Consider the following 27,623-nt stretch of genomic DNA (forward strand, 5'->3'; position numbering starts at 1 on the left):
TATCTTTACAGGTGCGAGACACAGGACAGAACTCCAAGTCATCCCTCTGCTCACCTGAAACAAAGGCATATCTGATTGCTTCCTCTGAGGTAAAAATGCAGATTCACAAAGCTAGATGAAGGCGTGACGATTCCTCTACTCCCCTGATAAGGTTTGGATCTATGTTCCCACTCAAATCTCATGTCGAATGGTAATCCCCAATACTGAAGGTGGGGTCTGGTGGGAGGTGATCGGATCTTGGGGGTGAATCCTTCATGAATGGTTTAGCACCATCCTCTTGGTGATAGTGAGTGAGGAAGTTATTGCGAGATCTGGTTGTTTAAAGTGTGTAGCACTAGGCTTGGCATGGTGGCTCACGCCTGTAATCCCAGCACTTTGGGAAGCTGAGGTGGGTGGATCACCTGAGGTCGGGAGTTCAAGACCAGCCTGGCCAACATGGCGAAACGCCCTCTCTACTAAAAATACAAAAATTGGCCGGACATGGTAGCGGGCACCTGTAATCCCAGCTACTCCGGAGGCTGAGGCAGGAGAATTGCTTGAACCCGGGAGGCGGAGGCTGCAATGAGTCAACATCTGGCCACTGCACTCTAGGCTGGGTAACATAGCAAGATTAATAAATAAATAAGTTTGCTTATGAGATGCTATTTTATTGTGCTTTTTTACATGTTTATTATAAATTACGTACTTCTAAATGTATTAGGTAAATATATTTTTATGCACATAAATTTATTGTTTTATATAAATTTAATATTTCATTACTTATCGATTATCTATTGTATATAAAGCACATGATGCTACACTGGTATTTGGAATTCATTACCCTAACTATACTGTAATTAAAATAATTATCCTATCTAGTACCAAAGGCTTCCACTTAGCAATCACTCGAAGTGTGCCAGCACCTCCACTCACTTCACGTCAAACGATTCCCATCATTGTTTCACAGGTGGAGAAACCGAGGCCCAGGGCACTTGGGGTAAGGCGTTCAGGGGGCTTTCGGTCCGGAAGCAGTGTCGGGGCGGGAATTCGAACCCTGGGTTCCCACACTCGCCCGTGGCAGGGCCCCCAGGGCCTTTTCCCAAACTGATCACAGGAAGTGACGACCCGTTCGCCCGGCGGACCAGGGGCCTCGGGCAGGTCCTGGTCCAAGTTAGTGCCCGCCCCTGCCCTGAGCTGGCGGAGTTCTTCCCCCAGCTGCTGGTAGACGTGGGAACCCGCAGGGGACGGAGCTGCGGGATCCGATAGGGCCTAGAGGACCCCTGGGGCGCCCCTGTTCCGCCCTGGGAGAGAGGGTGGGAAGTGAAACGCCGTCAGAAAGCTAAAGAACTACGGAGAGACTGAGACCCAGAGAAAGAGGCGGAGGTAGAGAGATGGGGAAGGAGAGCGCAGTTGGATGTGTAAAGGTGTTCATTTACACATTCAGAGACACAAATACAGGAAGAGACAGGGGCGCAGGCAGACACCCCGAGACAGGCTCGGCGAGTAGCAGGAAGAAACAGTCAGAGACCCCTAGAGCAAAGGAGATGGGCAGTCTAGACCAGGCGCGTCTACACCCGCGTTCGCCCTCAGGCTAAAATTGTCAGCTAGGACCACCTTCCTTCCCCTGGCCGCCCAAACCCCTCGCAGCTTGCAGGCTGCGGCTGCTGGCAACACCCGAGTAAGATCCTATCCAGCCGCTACGCTCTACTTTCCAGGGAAGTGTAGACTTTACAGGGGACCGGCCCCGATGCAAGGGCCATAGCGCTAGCCAAGGGTGGCCTGCGGAGATCGACGCGGCCTCGCCTTCGGCCAATCAGGACTCAGCGGCCTCTTGGCCGCGCCCACACGCGCACCCCCAGTGGGCCTGGGCTTTCCTTTGCACATTCCTGCCCGCTGACGCTGCCCACGCAAGTGAGGTAAGCGGTGCTTTTTGCGCGTCTGGACAAATCCAAATCAGCCTGAGCTTTGCCGTCGCAACCCCCTAGCCAGGCGCCACGAGGATGTACGTGGCTCGCGCTTCCTTTTTTCCAAAGGCCGCCGAGCCCTTTGCGTGAACACGGAGTGACCAACGAATACTTCCTCCTTCTGCGAGACCTGCCTCTTTAGAATCCGAGTCCTATAGACTTGGCAGACTTGGCGCGGCACGCTGATTGGAAGCGGCGACAGCCCGTCAAGCATTCGCGTCTGTCCCCTCCCTTGACTTTCTTGGCAGGGTTAAGGGATAAGAGAAAGTGATGTTCCCTCAGTTCTGGGAGAGCCCGTCTGTGGGTCCGGCACAGGTATCCATGCGGACTTAAGCTGCAAAAGTCCTCTTGTGAAACGAGGAATAGGCTCGAGCCTTCGATTGGGTCGAGGGAGACGTCAATCAATGGATGGGCGGGTGAAAACGCAAAACAACGTACAGTATTGGTTAGGGTTTGGCGGGAGGAGTAGACAGCGGGGAAATGAGGCGGCTTATCTCGATTGGCCCAGAAAGAAGGCGGTCTCGCCCTGTGTACTCCGGGATTGGCTAGAGCGAGCCGCGCCCCCCTCCCGCCAACAACCACCGGTAAGCGAAGTGGGCCTGGCTATCCCGGGTTAGCAGCCGTAGCCAGATACGTTGAAAGGAGTGCAGAGAGGTCTCATTCAGCTCCCGAACAGACCTGACGTAGATCCGGAAGTAGCCCGCACCATCTCAATTATGGGGGGACACCTGTAGGTGACGAGAGAGGGACGCCGCGGGGAGCCAATAAAGCTCCGCAACCGGAAGCGTCTTCTGGAGGCGTCGCACCCGGAAGTGTGGCACCTCCCTGGCCGCACCCGGAAGTGTGATGCCACCGCCGCTACGGGGAAGTAATGGTATCCGGCCGGTTGAGATTCGGGGTTAAAACAGGTGTTTGTATATCTCTATATCCTGAGGCCCATTAGAGTCTCCTCTTTTCGGAAAGTGTTGGAGGGGGCACGTATTTGGGCATGTTTTTGAATGTCTCGTCCTATTGAAATCCGTGGGGAAACGAGCAGTAGGAGTGTGTCCAAAGGGGCCTGACTCTATAAAGGCTTTTCAGAAGTTTCTTTCACCGCCCGTCACCCTCGATTCCCCTCCCCTTCAGGGATGTGCAGATGGAGGCCGGAGGAGACACTGCTGCCCCGGCCCCCGGGGGCGCGGAGGACTTGGAGGACACACAGTTTCCCTGTGAGGAAACTAGAGAAGGTGGAGGGGTTCACGCAGTCCCACTGGATCCCGAAGGCGAGGGCCTGGAGGAAACAGGTATGACTCCACTTAGTGGGGTCTTAAAATGGATCCCTACGGGTTGGCATTGTTGGACGGGGGAGGGTCAGTGGGTGATGAGTAGGGAGTCTTTTGGGACTCAAGAGAAGTGGCTCAAACCATAGCCGGGTCAGGAGGAGGTCATTGTGGACACATGGTGTAGTTTACTTCACTGAGGAAGTCATTGGATGTCAACGGATGTTCCCTGGGGGTTTGGTGTGAGTTTAGGTCATTGAGGAATCAAAAAGGGAGGTGTTAGAACCAAAGAGGGTCACTGAGGATTTAGAGTGTTTGGGTCAAAGAATGCGCTGAAGAAAGTCAATAGATTCCAAGGAGTACTGTTTAGAAGTTAGTGTTTTTGAGGAGTAGGGTGTTATTTATTAAATAATAGAAGTGGGAAGGGGAATCAGTGAAGTTCCATGGGCACTCAGAGTATTTACATCATTGAAGTCACTGGTAGGCTGTTGAGAAGTCTTTAAGGAACCAAATGTTAGTGGATGTGTAAAGTTGTTCATTTGGAATTTAATGGAAGTCAGTGAGAAGTCTGTACCATTGATCACTTTGGAATTAGTGGATGTAAATGGAATCACTGGGAAGGATCAGTGATGTGAGAATAAATGTGGGTGGGGAGGTTGAGGACTTGGGAATTAATAGCAGGTAAGATCAATTATTAGGAGGGAATAACGATATTTGGGGACATGGGAGTGTCAGTCATGGGAATGTCAATAAAAGAATATGCAATTATTGGGATTTCATGGGAAAATTATTGAGACATAGCTGCACATGGATAATAATGGCTGTCATTGGGGGACGAATGGGAATAAATGGATGTGTCAGTAGGGGCCATTGAAGTTGTGGGTTTTCGTGAATGTTAATGATGGTCATGGGGAAGGGCAGTGAAAGTCATTAAAGTCTTGTGTGTTAGTGGATGTTATAATGGTTACTGTAGGGAGGGGAGTGGATATCAATGAGATTGAAGGTGGTCAGGGGAGTGAGTGAAGGTCTCTGAAGTGCTGGGTGTTAGTGGAAGTTAATGATGATCATTGTTGGGGGTGGGGTGAGTGGACATGGAGTAGAATAAATTGTGGATCAGGGCAGTCATGGCGGATCACTGAAAAACCTGGTGTTAATGATTGTTAAAGTAGGGTCATTGGGGTGTTTGTGAACCACAGTGGGAGTGAATAGTGGATTAGGAGAGTCTTAAAGAGCTAGGTGTTAGTGGATATTAATGACAGTCACTGGGAGAAATAGTGGACATTACCAAGAATATAAATGGGCAACCAGGAGAGTTAGTAGGGGTCATCATCTATCAGTGGGCATCACTGATAGGGTAGTGGCGGGGGAAGGGGCATTCAGACACTTAAGATATTAATATATGTTAATGGTGGCCATTGGGTGAGGAGAAATCAGGTGAAAAAATAGGGGTCAGAGGAGTTAATGGGGGATCATTGGAGATGAATAATCATCATCCATAGTCAATGGGGTGCTTTGAAGACTTGGGAATGACAGTTATTGAAAGGGAAGTAATTGGTCTGTAGGAACATAGCAGGTCCAGTGGAATGACAATGAGAATGTGTTGGTTTATTAGGGTTTTAGGGAGATCATTGCGGGGTCCTAGGGCAGTCATTTGTCATTGAGGGGCATAGGAGACACTTGGAGGTCTGTGTCAGCATGCAGGGGTCCTGGAGGGGCTAGTAGATATTTGGTGGGTCCTTGGGGATATGGGGTTAGGGGTTCACATGCAGATGACCCACCAGGGGCTCCCTTTCAGGATCCAAGGACAAGGACCAGCCACCCAGCCCATCACCACCGCCCCAGTCAGAGGCCCCGTCAAGTACCTCTCGGCTCTGGAGTCCTGCAGCCCCTGAGAATAGTCCCACGCACAGCCCTGAGAGTAGCTCTGGAGGCCAGGGCGGGGACCCCAGTGATGAGGAGTGGCGCAGGCAGCGGAAGCATGTGTTTGTGCTGAGTGAAGCTGGCAAGCCCATCTACTCACGGTACGGTAGTGTGGAGGCACTGTCGGCTACCATGGGTGTAATGACCGCCCTGGTGTCCTTTGTGCAGAGTGCAGGAGATACCATCCGCGCCATCTACGCTGGTGAGCAAACAGGTGGGAGGCAGAATGGGGGACAGTGACCGGGAATATGGCTGGCATGGGTAGGTCTGCCTGCCTGCCTCAGGCACTATCCAGCCAGCCAGGGTTGGGTCCATGTGTGTGGATGGTCAGCCAGGGCTCTAACTGTCAGTGGCGGGAGGTGGGGGGTTCATCTCTGTCTGGCCTGCTGGTTTCTGAATGATTGACTTGCTGGGATCTGAATGACTAGCTGGATACTTCTGTGTTGCCTGAGAACATGACTGTAGGGCCTGTGTGGCTGAACTGTGTCTTTCTGGCTCTGTGTCAGCCCTTGTACCATCTCTTCCCACCTGCCCCTGCTCCATGCTGTGTATCTAACCTACCTGTTCCTTTGGCCATCCCATCATGTCTCTGCAAATGTCCAGATGCCTCCAGCTTGTCCTTACCCCAGTCCGGGTGCCCACAGAGTGATGGTGTGGACTCGGGCCCAGTGTGTGTATGGTAGGAGAGAGTGGAAGAGCCCCACTGTCTCCCTCTGGTCATTCCTGATCCAGCTCTACCCCCTCTTCTTATCCCTCCCTTCCTCAGAGGACCACAAGCTGGTGTTCCTACAACAGGGCCCACTGTTGCTCGTGGCCATGTCACGGACTTCTCAGTCAGCAGCCCAACTGCGGGGGGAGCTGCTAGCTGTGCACGCACAGATCGTGAGCACGCTGACACGTGCCAGTGTCGCCCGCATATTCGCACACAAGCAGAACTATGACCTCCGCCGCCTGCTGGCTGGCTCAGAGCGCACACTGGACCGACTTCTGGACAGTGTGGAGCAGGACCCAGGAGCCCTGCTCCTGGGTGCCGTGCGCTGTGTGCCCCTTGCCCGCCCGCTGCGAGACGCACTGGGTGCGCTCCTCCGACGTTGCACAGCGCCTGGCCTGGCGCTGTCAGTGCTGGCAGTAGGCGGTCGACTGATAACAGCAGCCCAGGAGCGGAATGTGCTGGCCGAGTGCCGGCTGGACCCAGCTGACCTGCAGTTGCTGCTCGACTGGGTGGGTGCACCAGCCTTTGCGGCGGGTGAGGCTTGGGCACCAGTGTGCCTGCCCCGCTTCAACCCTGATGGTTTTTTCTACGCCTACGTGGCCCGCCTGGATGCTATGCCTGTTTGCCTGCTGCTGCTTGGCACCCAACGTGAAGCCTTCCATGCCATGGCCGCCTGCCGGCGCCTGGTTGAAGACGGGATGCATGCCCTTGGTGCCATGCGTGTTCTTGGGGAGGCTGCCAGCTTCTCTAACGCCTCATCAGCCAGTGCTCCTGCCTACAGCGTGCAGGCTGTGGGGGCGCCCGGCCTCCGGCACTTCCTGTATAAGCCGCTGGACATCCCTGACCACCACCGCCAACTGCCCCAGTTTACCAGGTAGGCCCTGACCCTAAGGCAACTGGCTGGGTGGGAAGGCCTGTCAAACCAGGAAGTTCAGCATCTCCGGATGTGACTCAGGAGAGATAACTGGCCATGCTTAAGAAAGAGGGAACAGAACAGGTCTCTGATGATGGAGCATCAGTCAAGGACTTAAAGGAATCCCCCTCTTCTGGTGGAGAGCAGGGTCCTAGTACTCAGGGAATCCCCTAGTTTGATGAGGGAAGGTCAGCCTCCAACCCCTGAGAATCTTCAAGTCTCATGGGAGAGGCTTAGCTCCCTAACTTAATTGAAATCTCTAGACTGAGGGAGGAAATGGGCCACCCAAGAAGGCCATGGACTAACCTTGCCCTCCACCTCCCTCCATCATGGCAGCCCTGAGCTAGAGGCCCCCTACAGCAGAGAGGAGGAGCGGCAGCGGCTGTCTGACCTGTACCACCGCCTGCATGCTCGTCTCCACAACACCTCCCGACCCCTGCGCCTCATTTACCACGTGGCTGAGAAGGAGACACTGCTGGCCTGGGTAAGTTGGGCAGGGCTCTGAGTGAATTAATTCCCCACTTCCAGCCTCCTTTCCCTATATTGTATCCCCTCCAGCCATAGTGCCTCCACCAAACACAGCAGGCCTCTGGCTGGGCTGTGCCTTGCCTGCGACACTGTCCCTGCCTTTACACACACATCTTTGAAGCCCCTGACAACTAATGACCGTGACTCTAATCCGACATTAACCTCACCCTCCTGTGTACTTTTCCCCGATTAGCAACCAGGACAGTGTCTTTGACTTTCCAGAGGCTCTGTTAACCACCATTGCTGTGCCTGCCAATTCCCTAGTAGCCCAGTCCATGTGTCTGGAGGTACTCCATTCATCACCAGCTCATTATGACTCCATGAGTCCCCAGCACTCCTCAGACACTACAGGCTTGGTCCGTTGCTGTGCCCTCCACCCGGGGTATCCTTCCCTTGGGTCTCCTCTGGGCTCCAGCCCTCACTTCCTAGGGGTTTGCTAAAGGTCAGCTACTGAGGGAGGCCAGAGAAGGGGACCTTATCAGAAATGGCACCTTCCCTCAGGCCCTGCCATGTAATGCATAATTATTAATTTATTGCATGACTGCTGTGGATCAGGCATTGTCCTAGGCTAAGGATTTTGTTTTTAAATTTTTTTAACTTTCATTTTCAAATACCTTTAGATTTAGAAAGAAGTTGCAAAAACAATGTAAAGAGTTTTTATATTTATATTCAAAAAGAGTTAGAAAGGGTGTGGTGAAAACCACACCTGGCCAGACAGTGGTTTTCCTAACTCCATCATTCTTTCTACATTTATTGGTTGGGATTTTACTATAAATAACAACATGGGGCTGGATGTGATGGCTCATGCCTGTAATCCCAGCACTTTGGGAGGCTGAGGCGGGCAGATCACTTGAGGTCAGGAGTTCGAGACCAGCCTGGCCAACACAGTGAAACCCCGTTTCTACTAAAAATACAAAAATTAGCTGGGTGTGGTGGTGTGTGCCTGTAATCTCAGCTATTCATGAGGCTGAGGCAGGAGAATCACTTGAACCCGGGAGGCGGAGGTTGCAGTGAGCCGACATCGCGCCACTGCACTTCAAAAGAAAAAAAAAAAGGAATAACTTTTTCTTCTCCTATTTATTGAATTTTTAATTTTCTATCAGTATTATCTCATGGATTTTTCTTTAATTCAGTGAGTTAAAATCCTTCTCTAGCATTTATTTTGGTGTTCAAATTGCCTCTGATTTAGCCAGTGGGTACCCTGATTCAGCCAGGCTGATCCCTGTGTTTCTGACACGTCCCCTTCACTACGTGAGCACATCTTACTTGACTTTCTTTATTCCATCCCTCAACTCAGCCATTTCTCCATGGAGCCTTTGTACCTTTTAGTAGAGACTGGAATTTAAAACCCAAGATATGGGCCGGGTGCAGTGGCTCACGCCTATAATCCCAGCACTTTGGGAGGCCAAGTGGGGGTGGAGAGGGGGCTGTGGGTCACAAGGTCAGGAGTTTGAGACCAGCCTGGCTAACATGGTGAAACCCCATCTCTACTAAAAATACAAAAAATTAGCCGAGCTTGGTGGCATGCGCTTGTAATCCCAGCTACTCGGGAGGCTGAGGCAGGAGAATCGCTTGAACGTGGCAGGCGGAGGTTGCAGTGAGCTGAGACCATGCCACTGCACTCCAGCCTGGGCAATAGCGAGACTCTGTGTCAAAAAAATTAAAAAAAAAAAAAAAAACAAGATATGTTAGGACCAGAATTTTAAACCACGTGATCAGAGTGGCTCCCTGAGCAGATGGCATCTGAGTGCAGTAGGGAAGTATGGAGCTACATGGATATTAGGAGGAAGAGTACACCTGGCAGAGGGAAAGGACTGATATGTGGTGAGGTGGGACTGAGCCTGGCTATGTTTGAGGAATAGCAAGGAAAGTACAGAATGGCCGGAGCAGGGGGAGTGAAGGGGAGAGCTCTTGGAGGTGGCACAGGAAAGGCACTAGTGATCTTGTGGGATCAGGCCTCTCCATTTAGTATGAGGCATAACTAGAGTTCCTCTTTATATTATTCCCTGGCTGTTGATGAGGAAAACATAGTTGTATGAGCTTAGAACAGGACCTTGTACACAATAGGTTATTGACAGAATATTAAACATTGTTACTGTGTTCCCCAGTCCCCAGATGAGCAGACAGGTCTAGAGAGTACCCACAAACACAACCAGCATCACCCAGTTGAAGCCACTAGGTCCCGCTGACCCTTGGCTCATTAGTTGCACAATATCAGCTTACCTACTTTAGCCCAGTATCTAGGCAGCACCCGGTAGGAGGTGCTGCCAGGTACAGGTTCCAGGTTGCAGGAGGCAGACATGCAGCTGCATTGGGGTAGACAGGGTTGTCCATAGCCAGCTCTGGCCCATCTGACTGTGTCTCCTCCCAAACCCCCAGGTGACCTCCAAATTCGAGCTCTATACCTGCCTCAGCCCTCTGGTGACCAAGGCAGGTGCAATCTTGGTAGTGACCAAACTCCTGCGCTGGGTGAAGAAAGAGGAGGACCGGCTCTTCATTCGCTACCCACCCAAGTACTCCACACCACCAGCCCCCTCTACGGACCAAGCTGCCCACAATGGCTTGTTCACTGGGCTCTGATAGATGGAGCTCCCAGACCAGGCAGTGCTGGGAGCAACCACCTTTGTTTTTTACCTTCTGTCCACCCTGGAAATGTGGGTGGGGGTGTGTCCGTGGCTAGTCATTGTCTCCCTAGGCAATGGGGCAAGATCTGAAGGCCCGTCTATGAAAGAGATGGTGGCAGCAGCCAGGCAAGCAGGCTGCTTTCCTCACCCGGTCATGCACCTCCCCATCTGGGGAAATCCTTAGGCCTCCCTCTCCCTGCCCTCTGTCTCATCTCCTCCACTTGAATGATGCTCTAGCCTCTGTCAGGGACTATCCCCTCCAAACTTGCTTCAGGGGTCTGCCTCCTTAGTTGAATCTCAGCCGTGAGTGTCCAGATCTGGCCAAGGTCTCTAGGGTGGCCCACAGGGGTGCTGGAATTGACACTTCAGGGCCAGGCTATGCTTGGAACTGGCCTGAGGGTATTAAAGAAAAAAACTACATAAAAGTCCTAAAAGTAAGACCCACAAGGATATTCCTTTGCCCTTCTTGTAGTTTTCTTCATCTTTACCCTGCCAGAAATGACCTCCCTCAATGCCGGCTGCTGCTAACATTAATGAGAAGGTGGCCTCTAGTGTCCACCTGTGGAACCCAGGACACAAAGCACCTGACTGCACACAGTGGCTGAAATCCAGCATTTTTACGTAGGAGATGCACTTAGCTTCTAAGCCTCATTTTACTCATCTGTGAAACAGAGATAAGTAACCCTCTCTCGTAAACTTTGATGAAGATTTGTGAACGAAAACAGACTCGAACTATTGTGTACCACCACATAGCACATGCACCTCTGTCCCAGACTTTGACAACCTGCACAAGACAAGCAGCCTAAAGCAGGAGAGACCTTCCTAGGGTTTTGTATGTGTGCACACTACCCTCACTCCCCAACTGGCCATTACCCTAGCTCTGCCCTTGTTTGTGGAGTTACAGCATCAAGGTTGTAGCATGCAATCGGGGCGCAGTGTGTTCCGCGCTTGCCCAGAGCCGACTCCTGAGTCGACCGGTGGCATAACCGCGGACTGCACGCATGCGTGCTGAAAAGCCTTTCGCCCTCACGTGGTTTCTTTTTCAACCAGTCATCAAGCAAGGCTCACGCGCAGGCCCCGCGTTGGAAAATGGCGGGGAAGCTGAAACCTCTGAATGTGGAGGCGCCAGAAGCCGCTGAGGAGGCTGAAGGTAGTGAGGGCAAGTGGGCTGCACTCCTTTCTCTCTAACCAGGGCAGAAAGGGGGGAGGATTCATCCCATTACAATAATGAAATAATGATATTCCAATATTTTTTAAATAAAATGTTAAGACTTTTGTTATTGAAGAAAAACAATATTTTAACCGTTCAGCAGAGCGGAGATAAATTAACAGGCATATTACTACCATCGAGATTAACTTCTGTCAACTCTAGTGAATACGTTGTTGAAAGTAAACAACACATAGTTCAGTACGCAAGTCTTCAAACAAAAGTGGGGCGGTGGGGATGTTCTCATAAAAATCACCTTGCTGCAGCCACCCCTTATTAACAGTAATTCCCAATGTTGCCATTTCACACCTAACACCTATCACACTTTGATGGACTCTTAAACCTCTTAATCGAACATGGCCTCCCCCACAGCCTCTTTTCTCCAGGGTATCGACTTGAACGACAGGCAAAGGAGGGTGGAGGGGTGTAGTCCTAGACACTATTGGAAATTGTATTCCATCCAAAAGAAAAAAAAATCTCAGACCAGGCACGGAGGCTCACACCTGTAATCCCAGCACTTTGGGAGGCCGAGGCAGGCAGATGACGAGGTCAGGAGTTAGAGATCAGCCTGAACAACATGGTGAAACCCTGTCTCTACTAAAAACTATATATGTGTGTGTGTGTGTGTGTGTGTGTGTGTGTGTGTGTGTGTGTGTATGTAAATTAGCCAAACGTGGTGGCGTGGACCTGTAATCGCAGCTACTCAGGAAGCTGAGGCAGGAGAATCTCTTGAACCTGGGAGGCGGAGGTTGCAGTGAGCTGAGATCGCCTCACTGCACTGCAGCCTGTGTGACAGAGCGAGACTCAGTCTCAAAAAAAAGGAAGGAAAAAATCTTCCTTGGCCCGGCTTGGTGGCTCACTCCTGTAATCCCAGCACTTGGGAAGGCCGAGGTGAGTGGGTCACCTGAGCTCAGGAGTTCGAGACCAGCCTGGCCAACATGGTGAAACCTCGTCTCTACTAAAAACAAAAATTGGCCAGGTGTGGTTGGCGGGTGCCTGTAGTCCTAGCTACTTGGGAGGCTGAGGCAGGAGAATTGCTTGAACCCAGGAGGCGGAGGTTACAGTGAGCTGACATTGTGCCACCGTACTCCAGCACAGACAACAGAGAGAGAAAAAAAAAAAAGAAAAAAAAATTCCCAAGGCAGTAATGCATTTGTATGCCACTAGTATTTTTTGTGTTGTTACAGAAGTATTCAAAGTGTACCAACGTAGAGAAAATAGCATAAACAAAGCCCATGTACCCATCACTATGCTTCAACTGTTGTCACCTTTCTGCCCCACTTTTATCTATCTCTAACACCCCTTTCTGCACACTCTTTAAACCACTGTATTAATAAACACACTAGACTGCATCCTGCCAGACCTACCCATACAGACGTCAAAGTAATGATTATTGTTTATTACCTGACCTAGGATGCGAGCTCCATGAGAACAGAGACTGTTTACCTCTCACTCCCCTGCACCTAAAACAATGCCTGCTTGGTGTAAAGTAGGTTTCAGTAATTTTTTAATGTGTGACTAATAACTTCCACACAGAGAGCTGTTTTAGATTAGAGCCACATACTAAGTGCCAGCATTCAACGAAAGGCAGACGGAAATAAGACAGATGCAAATAGATCTCATGTATTAACTATATAATACTTAGCTGCCACTACAATTTAAAAAAACTGTTTTAGTATCAACCTTTCAAATTCCTCAAAATTAAAGTTATGACTGACTTCACTAGCAAAGGAAAAACTGAAAGATGTATCAAGTTGCCATTTCTAGCCCATCAAATTGGCTTTATAAAGGGAAGAATAGTATCTGGTATTGATGACCTTGTAGAGAAGCAGGCCTTTTCCTGCCTCAGAGAAGAGAGCTGACTCAAAGTAAAGGCTTTGCTAGAGGCAGTTTGGCAGAGTATTTTTAGCATCTAAAATGCTCTTCCACTTCTGCAGTCGCCATGCTATGTAATCATAGGAGAATATGTAAGTGTATGGACCAGGAATGGTCATTGGAGTGTTGATGTAGGCACAACACAGTCACTTAAATGGCTAAGTCTAGGTTTATGTGTGCATGCTGTGGAATGTCTCTGTGGTGGATTTTTTTTTTTAAGAGGCAGAAAAAGATAAATTGTAATTTAAATGTACTAAAATTAAATTTTAAGTTGATAGGATTATTCTTGACACACAAGGAGCTCCAAAATAGACCATATTTTTATTAGAGACAAGCCAGTTGGGATTGAAACAAAAATGGAGGAGGTTATAGCCCTGTGTATGTTGCACAGAAAAAGTGTCTGAATGGTTAAAGCCTGAGTGATAACTCTGGACGAGGGATTTGGATTTTGGGAGTAGTGCAGAGGTAGAGGCATTTTTGTGATTTGTTGTTCTATTTTTCTTTTAGAAAAATGTAAGTAGTCATATATAATTTTAAAATATAAGGGAGAAGAGGGAACATTTTGAATGGCAACCAAGGATCCTATATTCATATTGGATCAGTATTAACATCCAGGTTTTGATTGTTGTACTGTGGTTACCTGGTAGATTCCCTTTGTATATAGGAAATAAACACTGGAATAGTAAGGAGTAATGAGTCAAGTTGTCTGCAACTTATTATTCTGTATCGCTTACAAATGGGGAATCTGATAAAGGGCAAAATGGGAGCACTGTGGCCTATTTTTACAACTTTTGTGTACATCTGAAATTATTTCAAAATAAAATGTTTAAAAGGGTGCTCTTACTGTGCTGGCCACTTTCTTTTGTAATGGACTTTGTGTGTCTGTGTCAAAGCATTAGTTGGATTATTTAAAAGATTTACTTATTACCCACTCTTGGCCTTATTTCTTGACTAGCACTAGAAAGCAGAGAGAGGAAAAACACAGATGGAGCTTTTGCAGAAATGGTTGCAAATGCCAGACATAAAAAAGATGTGGAGACAATCAGGAAATTAATGCATAGCCTGGGCATTGGGAGATGTTACCTGATGAGTATTAATCTTGTCAGTTGTGATTATAGGATTGGGGTCATCTAAGAAAATGTCCTTAAGTAGCTGAGACTCCTGATGAAGTATCTGAGAATAAAATGTCAAGCAGCCTGGGCATTGCTTAAAAATAATTCCACACAGGAGAAACGTAGCTGAAACAAATAGGGTGAATATTAATGACTGTCAGATCTGGACAATGAGCATATGAGAGTTAATCATAATATCTTCTCTACTCTCATGTGCATTTGAAAGTTCTCATAATAAGGTACTAAAAATAAAACAATCACAGACACCTCCCCTTGGTATTAAAGTAGCTTTACTTTGTCTTATTTCCAAAATATTAAGAATATTTTTGAAATTAAAAAAATCTCAGGAGGGGACATGCCAACTTGTTCCAAGTGATCGTATCAGGGGAAGCAGTGAGATTTAGGATTAAGGAGAAAAGAGGAAATTTCATTTTTGATGTCACATATTTCTTTGTTTGAATTTTCTTAGAATATTACTTGAGTAAGAAAGTAAAATTTAGAGCAATACATGAAATGTATTTTACTAAAAGACCAAATGTTGTCACCAAACTGCTGGCAGTGGTTACTTCTGGGAAAGGGAGTGACTTGGAGAAGGGGCTGCTGGTGAGGGGGAGACTTTTCCTTTAAATTTTGTTCTTCCACATTTGTTTATCATGTAAGTTATTCTACATGTGTTTATTGTGTAATTTAAATGTTAAAATGCAAATTAAAATAATACATACTAACTTATAAAGGATTTCAGGCCAAACAAAAAGACATAAAGAAGGTGAACATACCACCAAATATTTCAAAAAATATCTAATAAGCTCAGGTAAAAAACCCTGATTCACAACGTGGATTTTAATCGCTGCAAAGAATTTCATCCTACAAACATGCTGTAATTAATCCCCTAAGGTATCTTCAAGTTGTTTCCCTTTTTTTTTTTTTTTTTTGAGACAGAGTTTTGTTCTTGTTGCCCAGGCTGAAGTGCAATGGTGCCATCTCGGCTCACTGCAGCCTCTGTCCTCTGGGTTCGAGCAATTCTCCTGCCTCAGCCTCCTGAGTAGTTGGGGTTATAGGCAAACACCAACACGTCCGGCTAATTTTTGTATTTTTAGTAGAGTTGAGGTTTTGCCACATTGGCCAGGCTGGTCTCAAACTCCTGACCTCAGGTGATCCACCCGCCTTGGTCTCCCAAAGTGCTGGGATTATAGGCGTGAGCCACTGCGCCCAGCCGTTACTTCTGAGTTTAAAAGTATAAACAGTGAAACAACATCTCGCCCACAATCCTTAATTATGTCCTTAAGAGGCATTCCGAGGAGTGGAATTTCTGATCAAGAGGAAATGAATAAGGTTTTGGCATTTATTTATCAGAAAGTTTGAAATGAAACAGTTTTTGCCGGTTGGCAAAAAAACAAAACAAAAAAAAAAAAAAAAATGAAGAAGATTAAAAGCATACTTGCCTGGTAAGAGTATGATTTTTGAGCCTGAGACAGGTGAAAGGCAATTTCCTATCAGCCAAATTCCATGATATACATGCCTTTGATCCACCAAGTAGCATCTAAGTAGTATTCTATGTGTACCCAGTAGATACACTCTAATGCAAGCACAAAGAATAATGTACAAGGATGGTGTACTAGGTTAAATTGTGTCCCTTCAAAATTCATATCCACCAGAAATTCAGAAATGTGACTTATTTGGAAGTAGGGTCTTTGCAGATATAGTTAGTGAAGAGGAGGTCACACTGGATTAGGGAGGGCCATACTCAACGGCTGGTGTCCTTATAAGTAGAGGAAAATATAGACACATAAAGATATGAGAGTGTCAGGTGAAGACACAGACACAGAGGGAAGACCCAGTTTGTGGTACTTTGTTATGGCAGCTTGACAACACAAATGCAGATGATCATTGTGGCATTCTTTGTAACAGCAAAATAAGGTAAACAGCTTAAATATCCATCAATAGGATATTGCTCTGAAATTATGGTATATCCACACAGTGGAATGCCATGCAGCCACTAAAAAGAATAAAAAGATCACTGGTGTACATTGTCAAATGAAAACTACAAGATGGGGTGCATCATGTACAACATGCTACCACTTACGTAGAAAATGTGGGATGTGGGCTGGGTGCAGTGGCTCACATCTGTAACCGTCTGTAATCCCAGCACTTTGGGAGGCTGAGTTGTGCGGATCACGAGGTCAGGAGATCAAGACCATCCTGGCTAACATGGTGAAACCCCGTCTCTACTAAAAATACCAAAAAAAAAGAAAAATTAGCCTGATGTGGTGGCAGGCACCTGTAGTCCCAGCTACTCTGGAGGCTGAGGCAGAGAATGGTGTGAACCCGGAAGGCAGAGCTTGCAGTAAGCTGGGATCAGCCCACTGCACTCCAGACTGGGCGACAGAGCAAGACTGTGTCTCAAAAAACAAACAAACAAACAAAAAAAGAAAATGTGGGATGTAGCTGGCCGTGGTGGCTCACGCCTGTAATCCTGGCACTTTGGGAGGCCGAGGTGGGTGGGTTGCCTGAGCTCAGGAGTTTGAGACTGGCCTGGGCAACACAGTAAAACCCCGTCTCTACTAAAATACAAAAAATTAGCCAGGCGTGGTGGCATGCGCCTTTAGTCCCAGCTACTCAGGAGGCTGAGGCAGGAGAATCGCTTGAACCTGGGAGGTAGAGGTTGCAGTGAGCTGAGATCGTGCCACTGCACTCCAGCCTGGGCAACAGAGCCAGACTCCATCTCAAAAACAACAACAACAAAATGAAAAACAAAATGAAAATGTGGGAGGTATGTTTGTATATGCATTGAATTATCTCCAAGTACCTACACATAGCTTGTAATGCTAGTGGCCTCTGAGGAGAATTGGAGAACTTAAAGTCTGAGGGAGAGGGAATTTTCACTGTATACTATTGTGGGTAAGCGTTTCTTCATTAACTTTTTGGCTATCATGTTTGCGAGCTGCCTTTCATCTTCTCTGTTCAATTTTCCTTAGAGAGGCGTAGGTCACTGAGATTTGACCTTTACCATTGATTTCAAGACTTAAGGATTTTTTTTTTAACGTTAATATTTTCCTGTGGTTTTTCTTGTTGGAATTTTAGAAGTAACACAGGCTCATGTTAAAATATACATAGAAGTATATATGGTGAAAAGTGTGGTGAATCAGGGTTCAAATAAGGTCTGTTCATTTAATTGATTGATACATGCCTCAAGTCTTTTTTAATCTGTAGGATTTCCCCTCTCCCTCATTTTCTTCTTTGCAACTTATTTGTTGAAGAAACAGGTTTTCCTGTGGAGTTTCCCACAGTCCACATGATATTGAGCACATCCCCAGTGGTGTCATAATGTGTTTTCCTGCCCTTTGTACTTCCTCTGAATTCATATTTAGATGTGGAAACCTGATGGGATTCCATCAGGCTTTTTTGATTTTGGTGGGGGTTTTTGGGGCAAAAATCCTTCATCAGCCATGTTGTCTTCTTCCATCTAGAGCCTCATAGGGAGCACTCCCCAAGGCAGCTTGTAAGTGCACTCTGAGCTGCAGTCCTCAACTTAGCTGAAATAAACTCTCTATATTAAAAATAAAAATAAAAATCCATTGAACTGGAGCTGCAGGGTAAAGAAAGAAAAAGAGAGAGGCTCACAATATCCAGTTGTCTTTTTTTGATGTTAGTAGCCATTAGTAACTATTACCTAGATCTATAAGTTCATTAAGAATGTATAAATTATGAGCTATAATTATTTCAAAGAAATTCATATGAAATCTTCCTGCCCTATTGCTCTGGTTAGAACTTCATAATGATCTTGAACAGCAGCATCAGCAAACATGCATTCCCTTCTTTCACCCCTGAGTTTCATTAAGGGGATGTTTGTAGTGGTGTCTTTTAACCCCTCAGGGAGAAGCTGACCCTTAGGGGTCCTGATTTATCTAGCACACACCATAAACCTCAAGGGCAAGAGACGGGGGCCCTGCTTCGGATGGAAATCTGTCTCTCATCCCATCCTTAGCCCCAGCCCAGGGGTGTCTGCAGACCCCGCTGGGACTTCCTACTTCCCTTCTCTCTCCCCTCTCACTCTCGCTATGTCCTGTAATTTTGATTTTCATTTCTACAGGGCAAGCCAAGTCTTTGAAGACTGAAGACTTGCTGGCAATGGTGATAAAGCTGCAGAAAGGTCATGTGTCTCTTTGTTTCTGAGGCTCAGCCTGGGGTTTCAAGTCAGAAAGACATGGTTCAAATTCAGCCACCTCAACTCACAACCTCAGGAAATTATCCCATTGCACTTTCTCCCTCTTATACAATTTAATTCTTTGAACCAAGAATACAGCCTCACAGTTCAAAATTCAAGAAGTTTAAAGGAAAGGAAAAACCAGTTCCCCTGCCATCCCTACTCCCTCCCGCCACACACCAGTCATACATTTCCCTGACTCAAGGGCAAGCAGCTATTGTTTTTCAATTTTTAAGTATCTTTCCAGAGGTTTTTAAAAAATGCATTGATGGATGTATTTTTTTTTTGTCCTCCCTTTTTACATACAAATAGCAATGCAGTTGGTTGCAGGAGATCTGGGAGCCAGTGTGCACCCAGTATCTACATCAGAGCCGAGGCAGTGCTGGCCAGAGGTTAGACCCCCAGTCCATTCTCATCTTAAAATACTATCATGTCAGTCTATTCCAAACAAAAGCAGTAGTCTTCCCTTCTCCCACTCTGTGGCTGCCTGCAGAAGAAGTGCACTGGGACTGCTGCCTAGGTAAAATTAGGGAGAGAAATTGCAGGGCCAGAAATGCAGTGACCCAAACTGATCATTTCCAGTGAAACAAAGACCCCCAGAGATTTCTGTCAGTCATAATCAGCACCGTGGAGAGCACCCACTCACCTGGAAGTCACAGAAGCTGGAGTGGCTGACCTTGGAAAATCCAGGGTCTGAATTTATTAACCCCAGAGTGTCTGAGGGGTCGGCAGTGAGACCTGGCAAGGGTTGGGCAGCTTTTTGCCCCCGTTCTGTGTTGCCAACCTTGAAGCCAAAGAGGCATGAGAAGGAAGTCTCCTGCATATAGAGCACTGAAACAGGGACTATGAGAAGTTAGAGGTGACTCTCTAAAGGGACAGTGATCACCCTATCACTGGGAAACTTGCCACCAGCAGTGTAAAAGCAGGGTTTCCCCATTTCTTAGATGAGGCCAGTACCAGAGTCCAGACTGACAACCCTTCCTGTCTGGCTTTTGATAGGGCGGGGCAGATGGGACGTCTCCATTGGCTCACACCACACTCAGAGTTACATCTAAAGGCTTCCACGATGGCCCAAGAGGCCCTGAGTGATATCACTTCCCACTTCCCCCACGTCACCTTCTGCTACTCTCCACTTGCTCACTAGACCTGAGCCACAGCAGCCCCTCACTGTTACTTTCGACACGTGCCTCACCCACTCCTGCCACACTATGGGGAATTTGCACTTGTTCCTTTCTGCCTTGTTGCACTCTGCCTGGAATGGGTCCCGCCTCCACGCTCTACCCTGACAGAACTGCGGGACCGGCTTCCCTCTCCTCATCTGGGCCCTTTCCTTATCTCCAGACATGCCTTTTATCCTTTTGCTCTTCAACGCTTTGCCTCACTTTATTTCTCTTCACAGCAGCTACTGCCACCTGAATTGATTTGTTTACCTTTGCTCAATGTCCATCTCCCCAGCCCAGAATACAAGCCCTTCAAGGGGCTCTGGCAGAGTCAGCACACAGCAGGTGCTCAATATATGCCTATTAATTGATAGCAGCAGACACAGTGCTTCTCCGTCTGCCTTGGACAGCCAGACACCAGTCTTCTCTGGCTCAGTCTTTCTTCCTTTCTTTCTTCAGAGGGAAGTCTGGAGCCACAGATAGAGGACCTGATTAACCGGATTAATGAGCTTCAGCAAGGTAAACTTGGGGACCTAGCCTGGCCAGCTGGGGCCAGCAGGAAGAGCCTGGATTTACAATGAATCCACCTCCTCATCTATAAAATCTAGGCCCCTGTAGGGTTGTTTGAAGATGAATATGCAGTGTCATATTTGCGAGAGAACAGCAAGGCTAGAAGGACTCACACAGTGTCTTCTTCCCTTCTTGGCCCAGCAAAGAAGAAATCCAGTGAGGAACTGAGAGAGACCCACACTCTCTGGGAGACCCTGCGTAGGGAATTAGACTCCTGTAAGTGGGGCCAAAAGAGGGACCCATCAACACTGCGGATGCTTCTGTGCATACCTCAGGGCCTTTGCACAGGCTGTTCCCCGGCCTACATGCTCTTAGCTCACATAATCTATATTGCCTCTCACTGTCTCATGTCATCTTTCAGCTCTCAGCTCAGATTTCACCCTGACAGGCCTATCTTGATGGTCTCATCTCAGAATAGAATCCCGCCCTTTCTTGGTCATTCTCACGCCCCTGGCTGATTTGTTTCTTAGGAGCCTTTATGTCCACCTGACATTGTGTGTGTATTTCTTTATCGCCATCTCTCTCCTCAGTGTAAACCTTGTACATTCTTCAGGGTCTTCAGTCCTTCAACATTTACAAGGAATATGGGCATAGAGGGGGAGAAGCTGGATCAGGATGGTCCTTGTGGGAGATGGTTGCAAGGGTGGCAAGAAGATACGTCAGCTCTCCTAGGGCTGTACTACACCTTCTATGTGGCTTTCCCCTTATATGAAGTTGCAATGGGGATGGCGATGGGGTGCCTGGAGGCTGAAAGTGTCGTTGTGTTTTCCAGTGAATGGAGAGAAAGTGCACCTAGAGGAGGTCTTGAGCAAAAAGCAAGGTATTTACCAGTTACTGTGTCTTCCTTATTCTACTCTTCCATCCCACAAAAGTCCATACTCCTCAGAGCAGCCAGAGGAATCCCACTGAAACCTAAGTCAGGGTGCTTCCCTCTCTGCACAGATCTCTCCCTGGATCGCTGCCTTACTTGGAGTAAACACCCAAGTCCTCACAGTGCCCTCCAACACCTGACATGATGTGGGGCCCATTACCTCTGGCCAACCCTGACTCCCCAAGAGCTCCCAAAGGGTTCCCTTGGTTCCTTCCCCACAGAGGCACTCAGGATCCTCCAGATGCACTGCCAAGAGAAGGAAAGTGAGGCTCGGAGGTAAGTGGCCCTGCCTCAGCTCTTCCCCACCTCATTCCCCAGGTGAAAAAGGAGGGAGCAAGAGCTATGGAAATCAATCTTGGACATGGAAGCCTCATTTTACCTTTCTATAAATAGAGCAGTCAGACAAAAGACTTCCTTGGTTATCTCTGATATTAAATGGTCGTGTTAAGATTAATTTACTCATTTAATTATTCGTTACTAATTTCTTTATCAAATATATTCCATCCATTGGTGTTAGCCTCAGTCTTTTGCTGTCGGCTATCCAGGTCCTTTGATATCCATTCACTTGCTTATTTGTCTGCTTATTTTAAGCCCCAGTCATCCATTTGCCCACCCATTCATCTACTTACCTATCTAGCCATTCACCTACTTACTTATTCATCCATTCATCCATCTACCCAACTATCCAACCATGTCATCCAGCCAGATGGCTATTTTATCTCCAACCTTCCACCTAACAATCTTCCATCCATCCAATCATGCATTCATCCTCTCTCTATCCTTCCCGTCATATATTCACTTAGCCAACCATCCATCCAGACATCTATCCTTTCTTCTAGCAATCCTTTCTTTCTCTATCCAGCCACTATTCTTCTACTCATCATTTCTCTAATCAGCTATCGTTTCTCCAGCCAGCAACTCACACATCCAATCAACTGTCTCTCCAACCGTGTATCCATCCATATCTTCATCCTCCCAAGTAGCTGGAATTATAGGCATGTGCTACCACGTCTGGCTAATTTTGTATTTTTAGTAGAGATGGGGTTTCTCCACGTTGGTCAGGCTGGTCTTGAACTCTTGACCTCAGGTGATCCTGCCTGCCTCAGCCTCCCAAAGTGCTAGAATTTCAGGCGTCAGCTACCACGCCCAGCATCCTGTGAACCTTTACTTAGCACATTCCTGTTACCAGAGGTCTCACAGCCTGGTGCACCATGACTTTAATTGCATGGGGAAACCTGATGTTAGCTAATGTGTGTATACTTAACCACACTACTCACACTGTCTGATGAGCATTTATGCTCATTTATGTACCTAATCCTCATAATGACAATTATAAGAGTTAAAGGCTAATGTCACCCTCCACACCACCATTTTACATATGAGGAAACTGAGACCCAGAGAGGTTAAGTAACTTGCCCAGGGTCACAGTGAAGTAACAGGTCAGGCTTCAAGCCAGGATGTTACAGAATCTGTGGTGTCAGATTACCACACGCCTCACAAAGCTTTCTTGGGAAGGCAGAGTTCATTCCATGGGGGACAGGATGGACAGGGTGATGTTCTCAACAGAGGCCCATGAAGGTTCTCGTTCAACAGGGGAAATGAGAAAGGTGAATGCGGTGAACAGACATCCCAACTCCCACTCCTGCTGGAGTGAATGGTGGGTCATTCAGAGAATACCACTCAGGATTGTCTTTCCCTTCCCAGGAAGCACATGTTGCAACACTACATGGAACAAATTTTTGTCTATAACTCTCAGGTTTCAGAGTCCCAAACAGAGGAATCTGGGGTAACTCCCAAGCCTGGGGCTTGGCAGACCACAGTATAGAAAGTGGGAGCAGGGCTTGCATCAGGGAGAGTTTATTGGAAGAGATGATGCAGGAACCAAAGCTTAGAGGATAAAACCCATGAAGCGGCTCCCAGCAGAGGAAGCATGGGCAGGATCTGAAGGCCCGCACATGAGGAGCCCCCATCAGGGGTCAGGCCTAGCATGTGTTCTCTCATTCCTGGGTGTCGGCCTCCAGGTTGGATGTCAAAGGACAGCTGGAGGATCTGACGGGCCAGCACAAGGACCTCTGGGAATTCCACGTGAGCCATTATCATTGCCTGCAACCAAAGCCACTCCTCCCCTGGCTTTAGTGTCCCACTGACTGGCCCAGAGTCCACCCCTGCCCAGGCCCAATGCTGCGGGATAGTCCTTGATTCCTTGCTTCCCCTTGTCCACCTATTCAGTCCCTCAGCTTTTATCTAAAATCAACTTAAGTCTCACCATGCCTTACTGCCACACCCAGCATCACCTTCCCAGAGGGGTGCCTACCATTGTGATCCGCTTTCCCCCTGCTCACCCAGAGTATGTTCATCTTGCAGTGGCAAATGGCAGCCCAGAGAAAGCTATGGTCAGGTCATTCCTTCATTCAGCTAATGTCAGTGGCTGCACCGGGCTGCATTTGAGGCAGTGAGAGAGGGTAGCAGATCAAAGAGGCCACGTCTTTAGCAGATCAAAGTGGCTGTCTCAAGCTGGTTGGGGACAGTGGAGGCACCAAGAAAGTTAGTGACTAGATCGTGGAACGTCAGTGGGAAGGCCTCTAAGCAAGTGACATCTCAACGCAGAGGTGAAGGAAGTGAGGGAAGAAGCGGTGCAGGTATCTGGGTACAGAAGGAAGGCCCTGGGACTGGACGGTGCCTGAAGCCTTTGAGGAGCTGCAGACTGGGGAGTGGAGGATGAGGAGAGTGGGAAGAGTTCAAGTTTGAGAGGTGGCTGGAGACATGCAGAGCGTTTGGGGGGGAGGTGGGTGGGTCTCCAGCCACAGCAGAAACTGCACATTGAGTTAATAAATAGTTGAATGAATGAATGACCTAATGTACGTGAAGACTTAGACTTCCCGAGAAGCACAAAAGGGGAGGGGCGGGCCGTGTAGCCAAGAGGACATGCAGACGGGCAGGCCTCCTCTTTGTCCTCGCAGATGCTGGAGCAGCGACTGGCCCGGGAGATCCGTGCCCTGGAGAGGAGCAAGGAGCAGCTGCTCTCGGAGAGTGAGCCTCCCGCGCCAGGTGGGCCGGGGGAGGGGCATGTGGTTGGGCCTCGGCCCTGCCCCTAACGCCCGCCCACCCGCAGGGAGGCTGGTGCGCGCCAAGCTGCGGGACGTGGGGCGGCGGCTGCGCTCGCTGCCTGAGGTCGAGGGCGCCAGGGCGGTGAATGACGGGTGAGAGGGGAAGGGAGGTGTGGGCGAGGAGGGCAGGGACAGGGCGGAGGGGAACCGGTCCAGGTCCCCCGCTCCGCCCCCCACTGTCCCTTCCCCCGCCTGTGCCTCCCTCGGCGTCGTCGGGTCTCCGCGTCTCCGTGGCTTCTTCCTTGTTCCCTAGACTCTCCCTCTCTTCCTCCTCTCTCCTCGGCCCCTTTTCCGCAGGCTGAAGGCGGAGCTGGAGATATTCGGTGAGCAGGTCCAGAGCGCCCCCGGGGTCGGGGCCGGCGAGGGAGAGGTAGGGAGGCGGGGCGGGCAGGGGTCCTGGGAGTGGCCCCTGAGAGTGGGGTCTGTGGGGAGCAGGGCGGCCCCGGAAGTAGAGGAAGCCTCGGTGGAGGCCTAGGGCAGACGCGGGCGGACGCGAGGAGCGCGGGAACCTGGTCTGCAGCCTCACCCCGCCCCCGGCAGGCCGGACCTGAGCTCCCCCGCGCCCGCGACGAGGCGGATCCGGAGCCGCCAGTGGCTGCCCCTGACGCCCCCTAGGCCAGCAGGACCCGCCCGGTCCCGACCGTCCCTCGCGACCGGCCAAGAAATAAAGGCGATAATTTCCGACCATGCCTGCGTTCTCCCCGGAGTCTGTGCTTCACTGTGGGGAGGGGAGGGGCGTCCTGGGGTCTCGAGGCGGGGCCTCTGCCGGACCCCGCCCTCCAGTCAAGCCCCAGGCGCCAGAGGCTCGGTCAATGCTCCTGAGCTCAGAGAGGGTAAAGTGGGTGTCAGGACCCCCCGCCCCACGGCCTCATCTCGAGTTCCCAAATCTATGTTGTCAACAGGGGCTAGAGGGCACGTGTTAACCCATTCCGGTCCTCGGGGTCTGTGTGTCTCCGGTGGTCTCAGGAAACCGAAAGTCTCTGCAAGACCCGCAGACTCGCGCTAGCTCTGGGACGTGTCTGCCCATCTGAGCTCCTCTCACACATTTGGTTCTAGCCAAGGCTGCCTCTCCACCCTTCTCAAACACTCCAAACACGTGTCCCTTCCGGGCCTTTGCCCTACTGGCCCTCGTCTGGGGTCACATCCCCTAGGCCACCTCAGATCTGTTAAATTTGTCCGCCACTCCGGAGGCCAGCCTTGGGGACCCAACTCCAAAGGCACCCGGCACCAGGCTGCTGCCATTGACTGAGCATGTAGTGACTAAGCAGGCATTTGCCGATTGCCTGCTGGGTACCAGGCACTGTTGTAAGCCCTGGATTTTAAACAGCGCGGTTAGCGAAGGCCTCACCTAGAAAGTGGTATCTGAGCGGAGAAGTGAGGTAGCGAAGGAGGGAGTGAGCCCTGTGGGTGTTTGGGGAAAGGTGCGCCTGGCAGAAGACATACCTCATGCCAAGGCCTGGAGGTGAGGCTGCACTTCGCTGTGTTTGAGGAGCCATCTGGAGGAGGCCTGCATGGTGGAGTGGAATGAGGTATAGTGGGGTGGGAGACGACACTGGAGAGTTGCCAGGGACCAGTCAAGTTGGGCATTATCTAATGTGTGTAGAAGAGGACCTGGTACACAGTATTCAGTGAATGTCAACTGTCACATGCTGTTGTGATGATTCATTATTCCCAGTCCCTAGAGAATGGGAACTGAGACGTGTGACTCACTTAAATCAGGGCTTCTGTCCATTAAGTGATCAGTAAGCAGTTCATATGATTTATTATTATTATTCTCAGGCTACAGATGAGGAACACCAAGGTGTGTATGTCTCAGAACAGAGATTTTTATACAGTAAATGCTCAATAAATGGTATCTATCATTAATTTTTCTCACTACTATTCTTGTTATTCCCAATTTAGTGATGAGGAAAATTGAGATAGTGAATCTGTACAGTAAACCCTCAATAAACGTTGGGTATTGCAGTTGTTGCCATTATTATCCCAAGTCCACAGATGAGGCCCAGGGAGCTTTAGTCCCCGAGTCACCACTCGCATCTGGGCACAACTGACTCCAGGCCCAGGTTGTGATCCCCCGCCCCACTGACCCCACCTGCTTGCTAAGGCCAGTCTCCAGGAATCTCTAAGGAACCTCAGTATCCTCTTCATCATCCTCTCTGTGTCACACAAATGGGGTCAGCCTGGATATTCTGCCGACTTACCACTGGGCACCCAGGATTCGAGTCCTGGTTTCCTGTTCACGGGCTGGATGACTTCAGGCAAATTGCTTAATGTCTCTAAAACTCAATGACCAGCTGGGGGCGGTGGCTCAGGCCTGTAATCCCAGCACTTTGGGAGGCTGAGGCAGGTGGATCACGAGGTCAGGAGTTCAAGACTAGCCTGGCCAAGATGGTGAAACCCCTTGGTTTGGTGGTGGCGGGTGTCTGGAATCCCAGCTACTCAGGAGGCTGTGGCAGAGAATTGCTTGAACCCGGAAGGTGGAGGTTGCAGTGAGCCAAGGTGGAGCCACTGCGCTCCAGCCTGGGCGACAGAGCAAGACTCTGGCTTTTGATTTGACCTGTGTTCTCCCGACTCAACTGAACTTCCTGGCAGGGCTACTTCTCCTTTCATTGAAATAATTGACAGCTGCTTGGGATGTTTTCACTCACTTCCTGTAACAGCGAGGCACGTCCTCTCTCCACAGGGCTTGCATTCATCCCATAATTCTCAAGCTTCTTAGCTTGTAGTTCAGGTTCAAATGTGAATGAGCCAGGGGGAGCTCAGTGTTGTCAAAAGGCTGAAGGACATTCGTTTTTTTTTTTTTGAGACGGAGTCTTTCTCTGTCGCCCAGGCTGAAGTGCAGTGGCGCGATCTCGGTTCACTGCAAGCTCCACCTCCCGGGTTTACGCCATTCTTCTGCCTCAGCTTCCCGAGTAGCTGGGACTACAGGCGCCCGCCACCACGCCCGGCTAATTTTTTTTTTTTTTTAGTAGAGACGGGGTTTTACCGTGTTAGCCAGGATGGTCTTGATCTCCTGACCTTGTGATCCCCCCGCCTGATGCCCCCGCCTCGGCCTTCCAAAGTGCTGGGATTACAGGCGTGAGTCACCGCACCCGGCCAGGATGTTCTTGAAAAAAGTAAGCCAGAAAGAAACCCACTGAAAAACAGGAGAGGAGTCAGAGGAGGGGCCCGAGGAGAGGCAAACATAGCACAGCCTGAGTAGCAAGCTAGACAAAGGCATGGAAGAGACAGTGGCTAAAGTGACTGCAGTGGAATCTCCCAGAGGATAATAATATCACTGCCTAATAGAGCACACTAGTTAGCAGTACAGAACCCAGGGTCAGACTGTCTTTGTAAGAATCCCAGTTCTGCTGCATACTAGCTCTGTAACTTCAGGTTACACAGTTAAGTTACTTAAATTCCTCCCCCGCCCCTTTTTTTTTTGAGATGGTGTTTTATTCTTGTCGCCCAGGCTGGAGTGCAATGGCGAGATTACCGCTCCCTGCAACCTCTGCCTCCCGAGTTCAAGTGATACTCCTGCCTCAGTCTCCCGAGTTGCTGGGATTACAGGCGCCCACCGCCACGCCCTGCTAATTTTTGTATTTTTAGTAGTGACGGGGTTTCACCATGTTAGCCAGG

The 27,623-nt window shown here is 49.1% G+C and overlaps 2 protein-coding genes across 10 annotated transcripts; both read left to right on the forward strand.

Moving 5' to 3' along the window:
- The first annotated feature begins 1,847 nt into the window (after positions 1 to 1,847).
- Positions 1,848 to 11,184, forward strand: MON1B (MON1 homolog B, secretory trafficking associated). 6 transcript variants are annotated; one of them, XM_023226786.3, is made up of 6 exons: positions 1,848 to 1,895; positions 3,069 to 3,226; positions 4,998 to 5,336; positions 5,889 to 6,708; positions 7,084 to 7,231; positions 9,655 to 11,184. In XM_023226786.3, the coding sequence occupies exons 2-6, from the start codon at positions 3,079 to 3,081 to the stop codon at positions 9,853 to 9,855; spliced, it is 1,656 nt and encodes a 551-aa protein (XP_023082554.1). In that variant the 5' UTR covers positions 1,848 to 1,895; positions 3,069 to 3,078; the 3' UTR covers positions 9,856 to 11,184. The 6 variants fall into 6 exon arrangements, with proteins under 6 accessions (XP_023082554.1, XP_023082553.1, XP_023082551.1 ...); XM_023226785.3 differs by lacking the exon at positions 1,848 to 1,895 and adding an exon at positions 2,384 to 2,527; XM_023226783.2 differs by lacking the exon at positions 1,848 to 1,895 and adding an exon at positions 2,509 to 2,851.
- SYCE1L (synaptonemal complex central element protein 1 like) lies at positions 10,989 to 25,876 on the forward strand. Of its 4 annotated transcripts, XM_023226792.2 has the most exons (11): positions 10,989 to 11,049; positions 18,184 to 18,243; positions 19,917 to 19,976; positions 20,169 to 20,243; positions 20,800 to 20,847; positions 21,120 to 21,174; positions 22,920 to 22,983; positions 23,859 to 23,928; positions 24,011 to 24,098; positions 24,303 to 24,375; positions 24,546 to 25,876. In XM_023226792.2, the coding sequence occupies exons 1-11, from the start codon at positions 10,989 to 10,991 to the stop codon at positions 24,618 to 24,620; spliced, it is 729 nt and encodes a 242-aa protein (XP_023082560.1). In that variant the 3' UTR covers positions 24,621 to 25,876. The 4 variants fall into 4 exon arrangements, with proteins under 4 accessions (XP_023082560.1, XP_023082559.1, XP_023082557.1 ...); XM_023226791.2 differs by lacking the exon at positions 10,989 to 11,049 and having other exon boundaries at positions 17,102 to 18,689; positions 24,303 to 24,328; XM_023226789.2 differs by lacking the exon at positions 10,989 to 11,049 and having other exon boundaries at positions 17,148 to 18,689.
- Positions 25,877 to 27,623: the final 1,747 nt, after the last annotated feature.

This window comes from Piliocolobus tephrosceles, chromosome 17 (genome assembly GCF_002776525.5).
Source record: "Piliocolobus tephrosceles isolate RC106 chromosome 17, ASM277652v3, whole genome shotgun sequence".
NCBI lineage: Eukaryota > Metazoa > Chordata > Mammalia > Primates > Cercopithecidae > Piliocolobus > Piliocolobus tephrosceles.

Coding starts and splice junctions, on each gene's coding strand:
- MON1B (XM_023226786.3), top strand. CDS start 3,079: ATGGAGGCCGGAGGAGACACTGCTGCCCCGGCCCCCGGGGGCGCGGAG. Junction 3,227..4,997: donor CGAGGGCCTGGAGGAAACAG/GTATGACTCCAC, acceptor GCTCCCTTTCAG/GATCCAAGGACAAGGACCAG. Junction 6,709..7,083: donor CAACTGCCCCAGTTTACCAG/GTAGGCCCTGAC, acceptor CCATCATGGCAG/CCCTGAGCTAGAGGCCCCCT.
- SYCE1L (XM_023226789.2), top strand. CDS start 18,566: ATGGATGTATTTTTTTTTTGTCCTCCCTTTTTACATACAAATAGCAAT. Junction 22,984..23,858: donor AGGACCTCTGGGAATTCCAC/GTGAGCCATTAT, acceptor TTGTCCTCGCAG/ATGCTGGAGCAGCGACTGGC. Junction 24,099..24,302: donor GCCAGGGCGGTGAATGACGG/GTGAGAGGGGAA, acceptor CCTTTTCCGCAG/GCTGAAGGCGGAGCTGGAGA.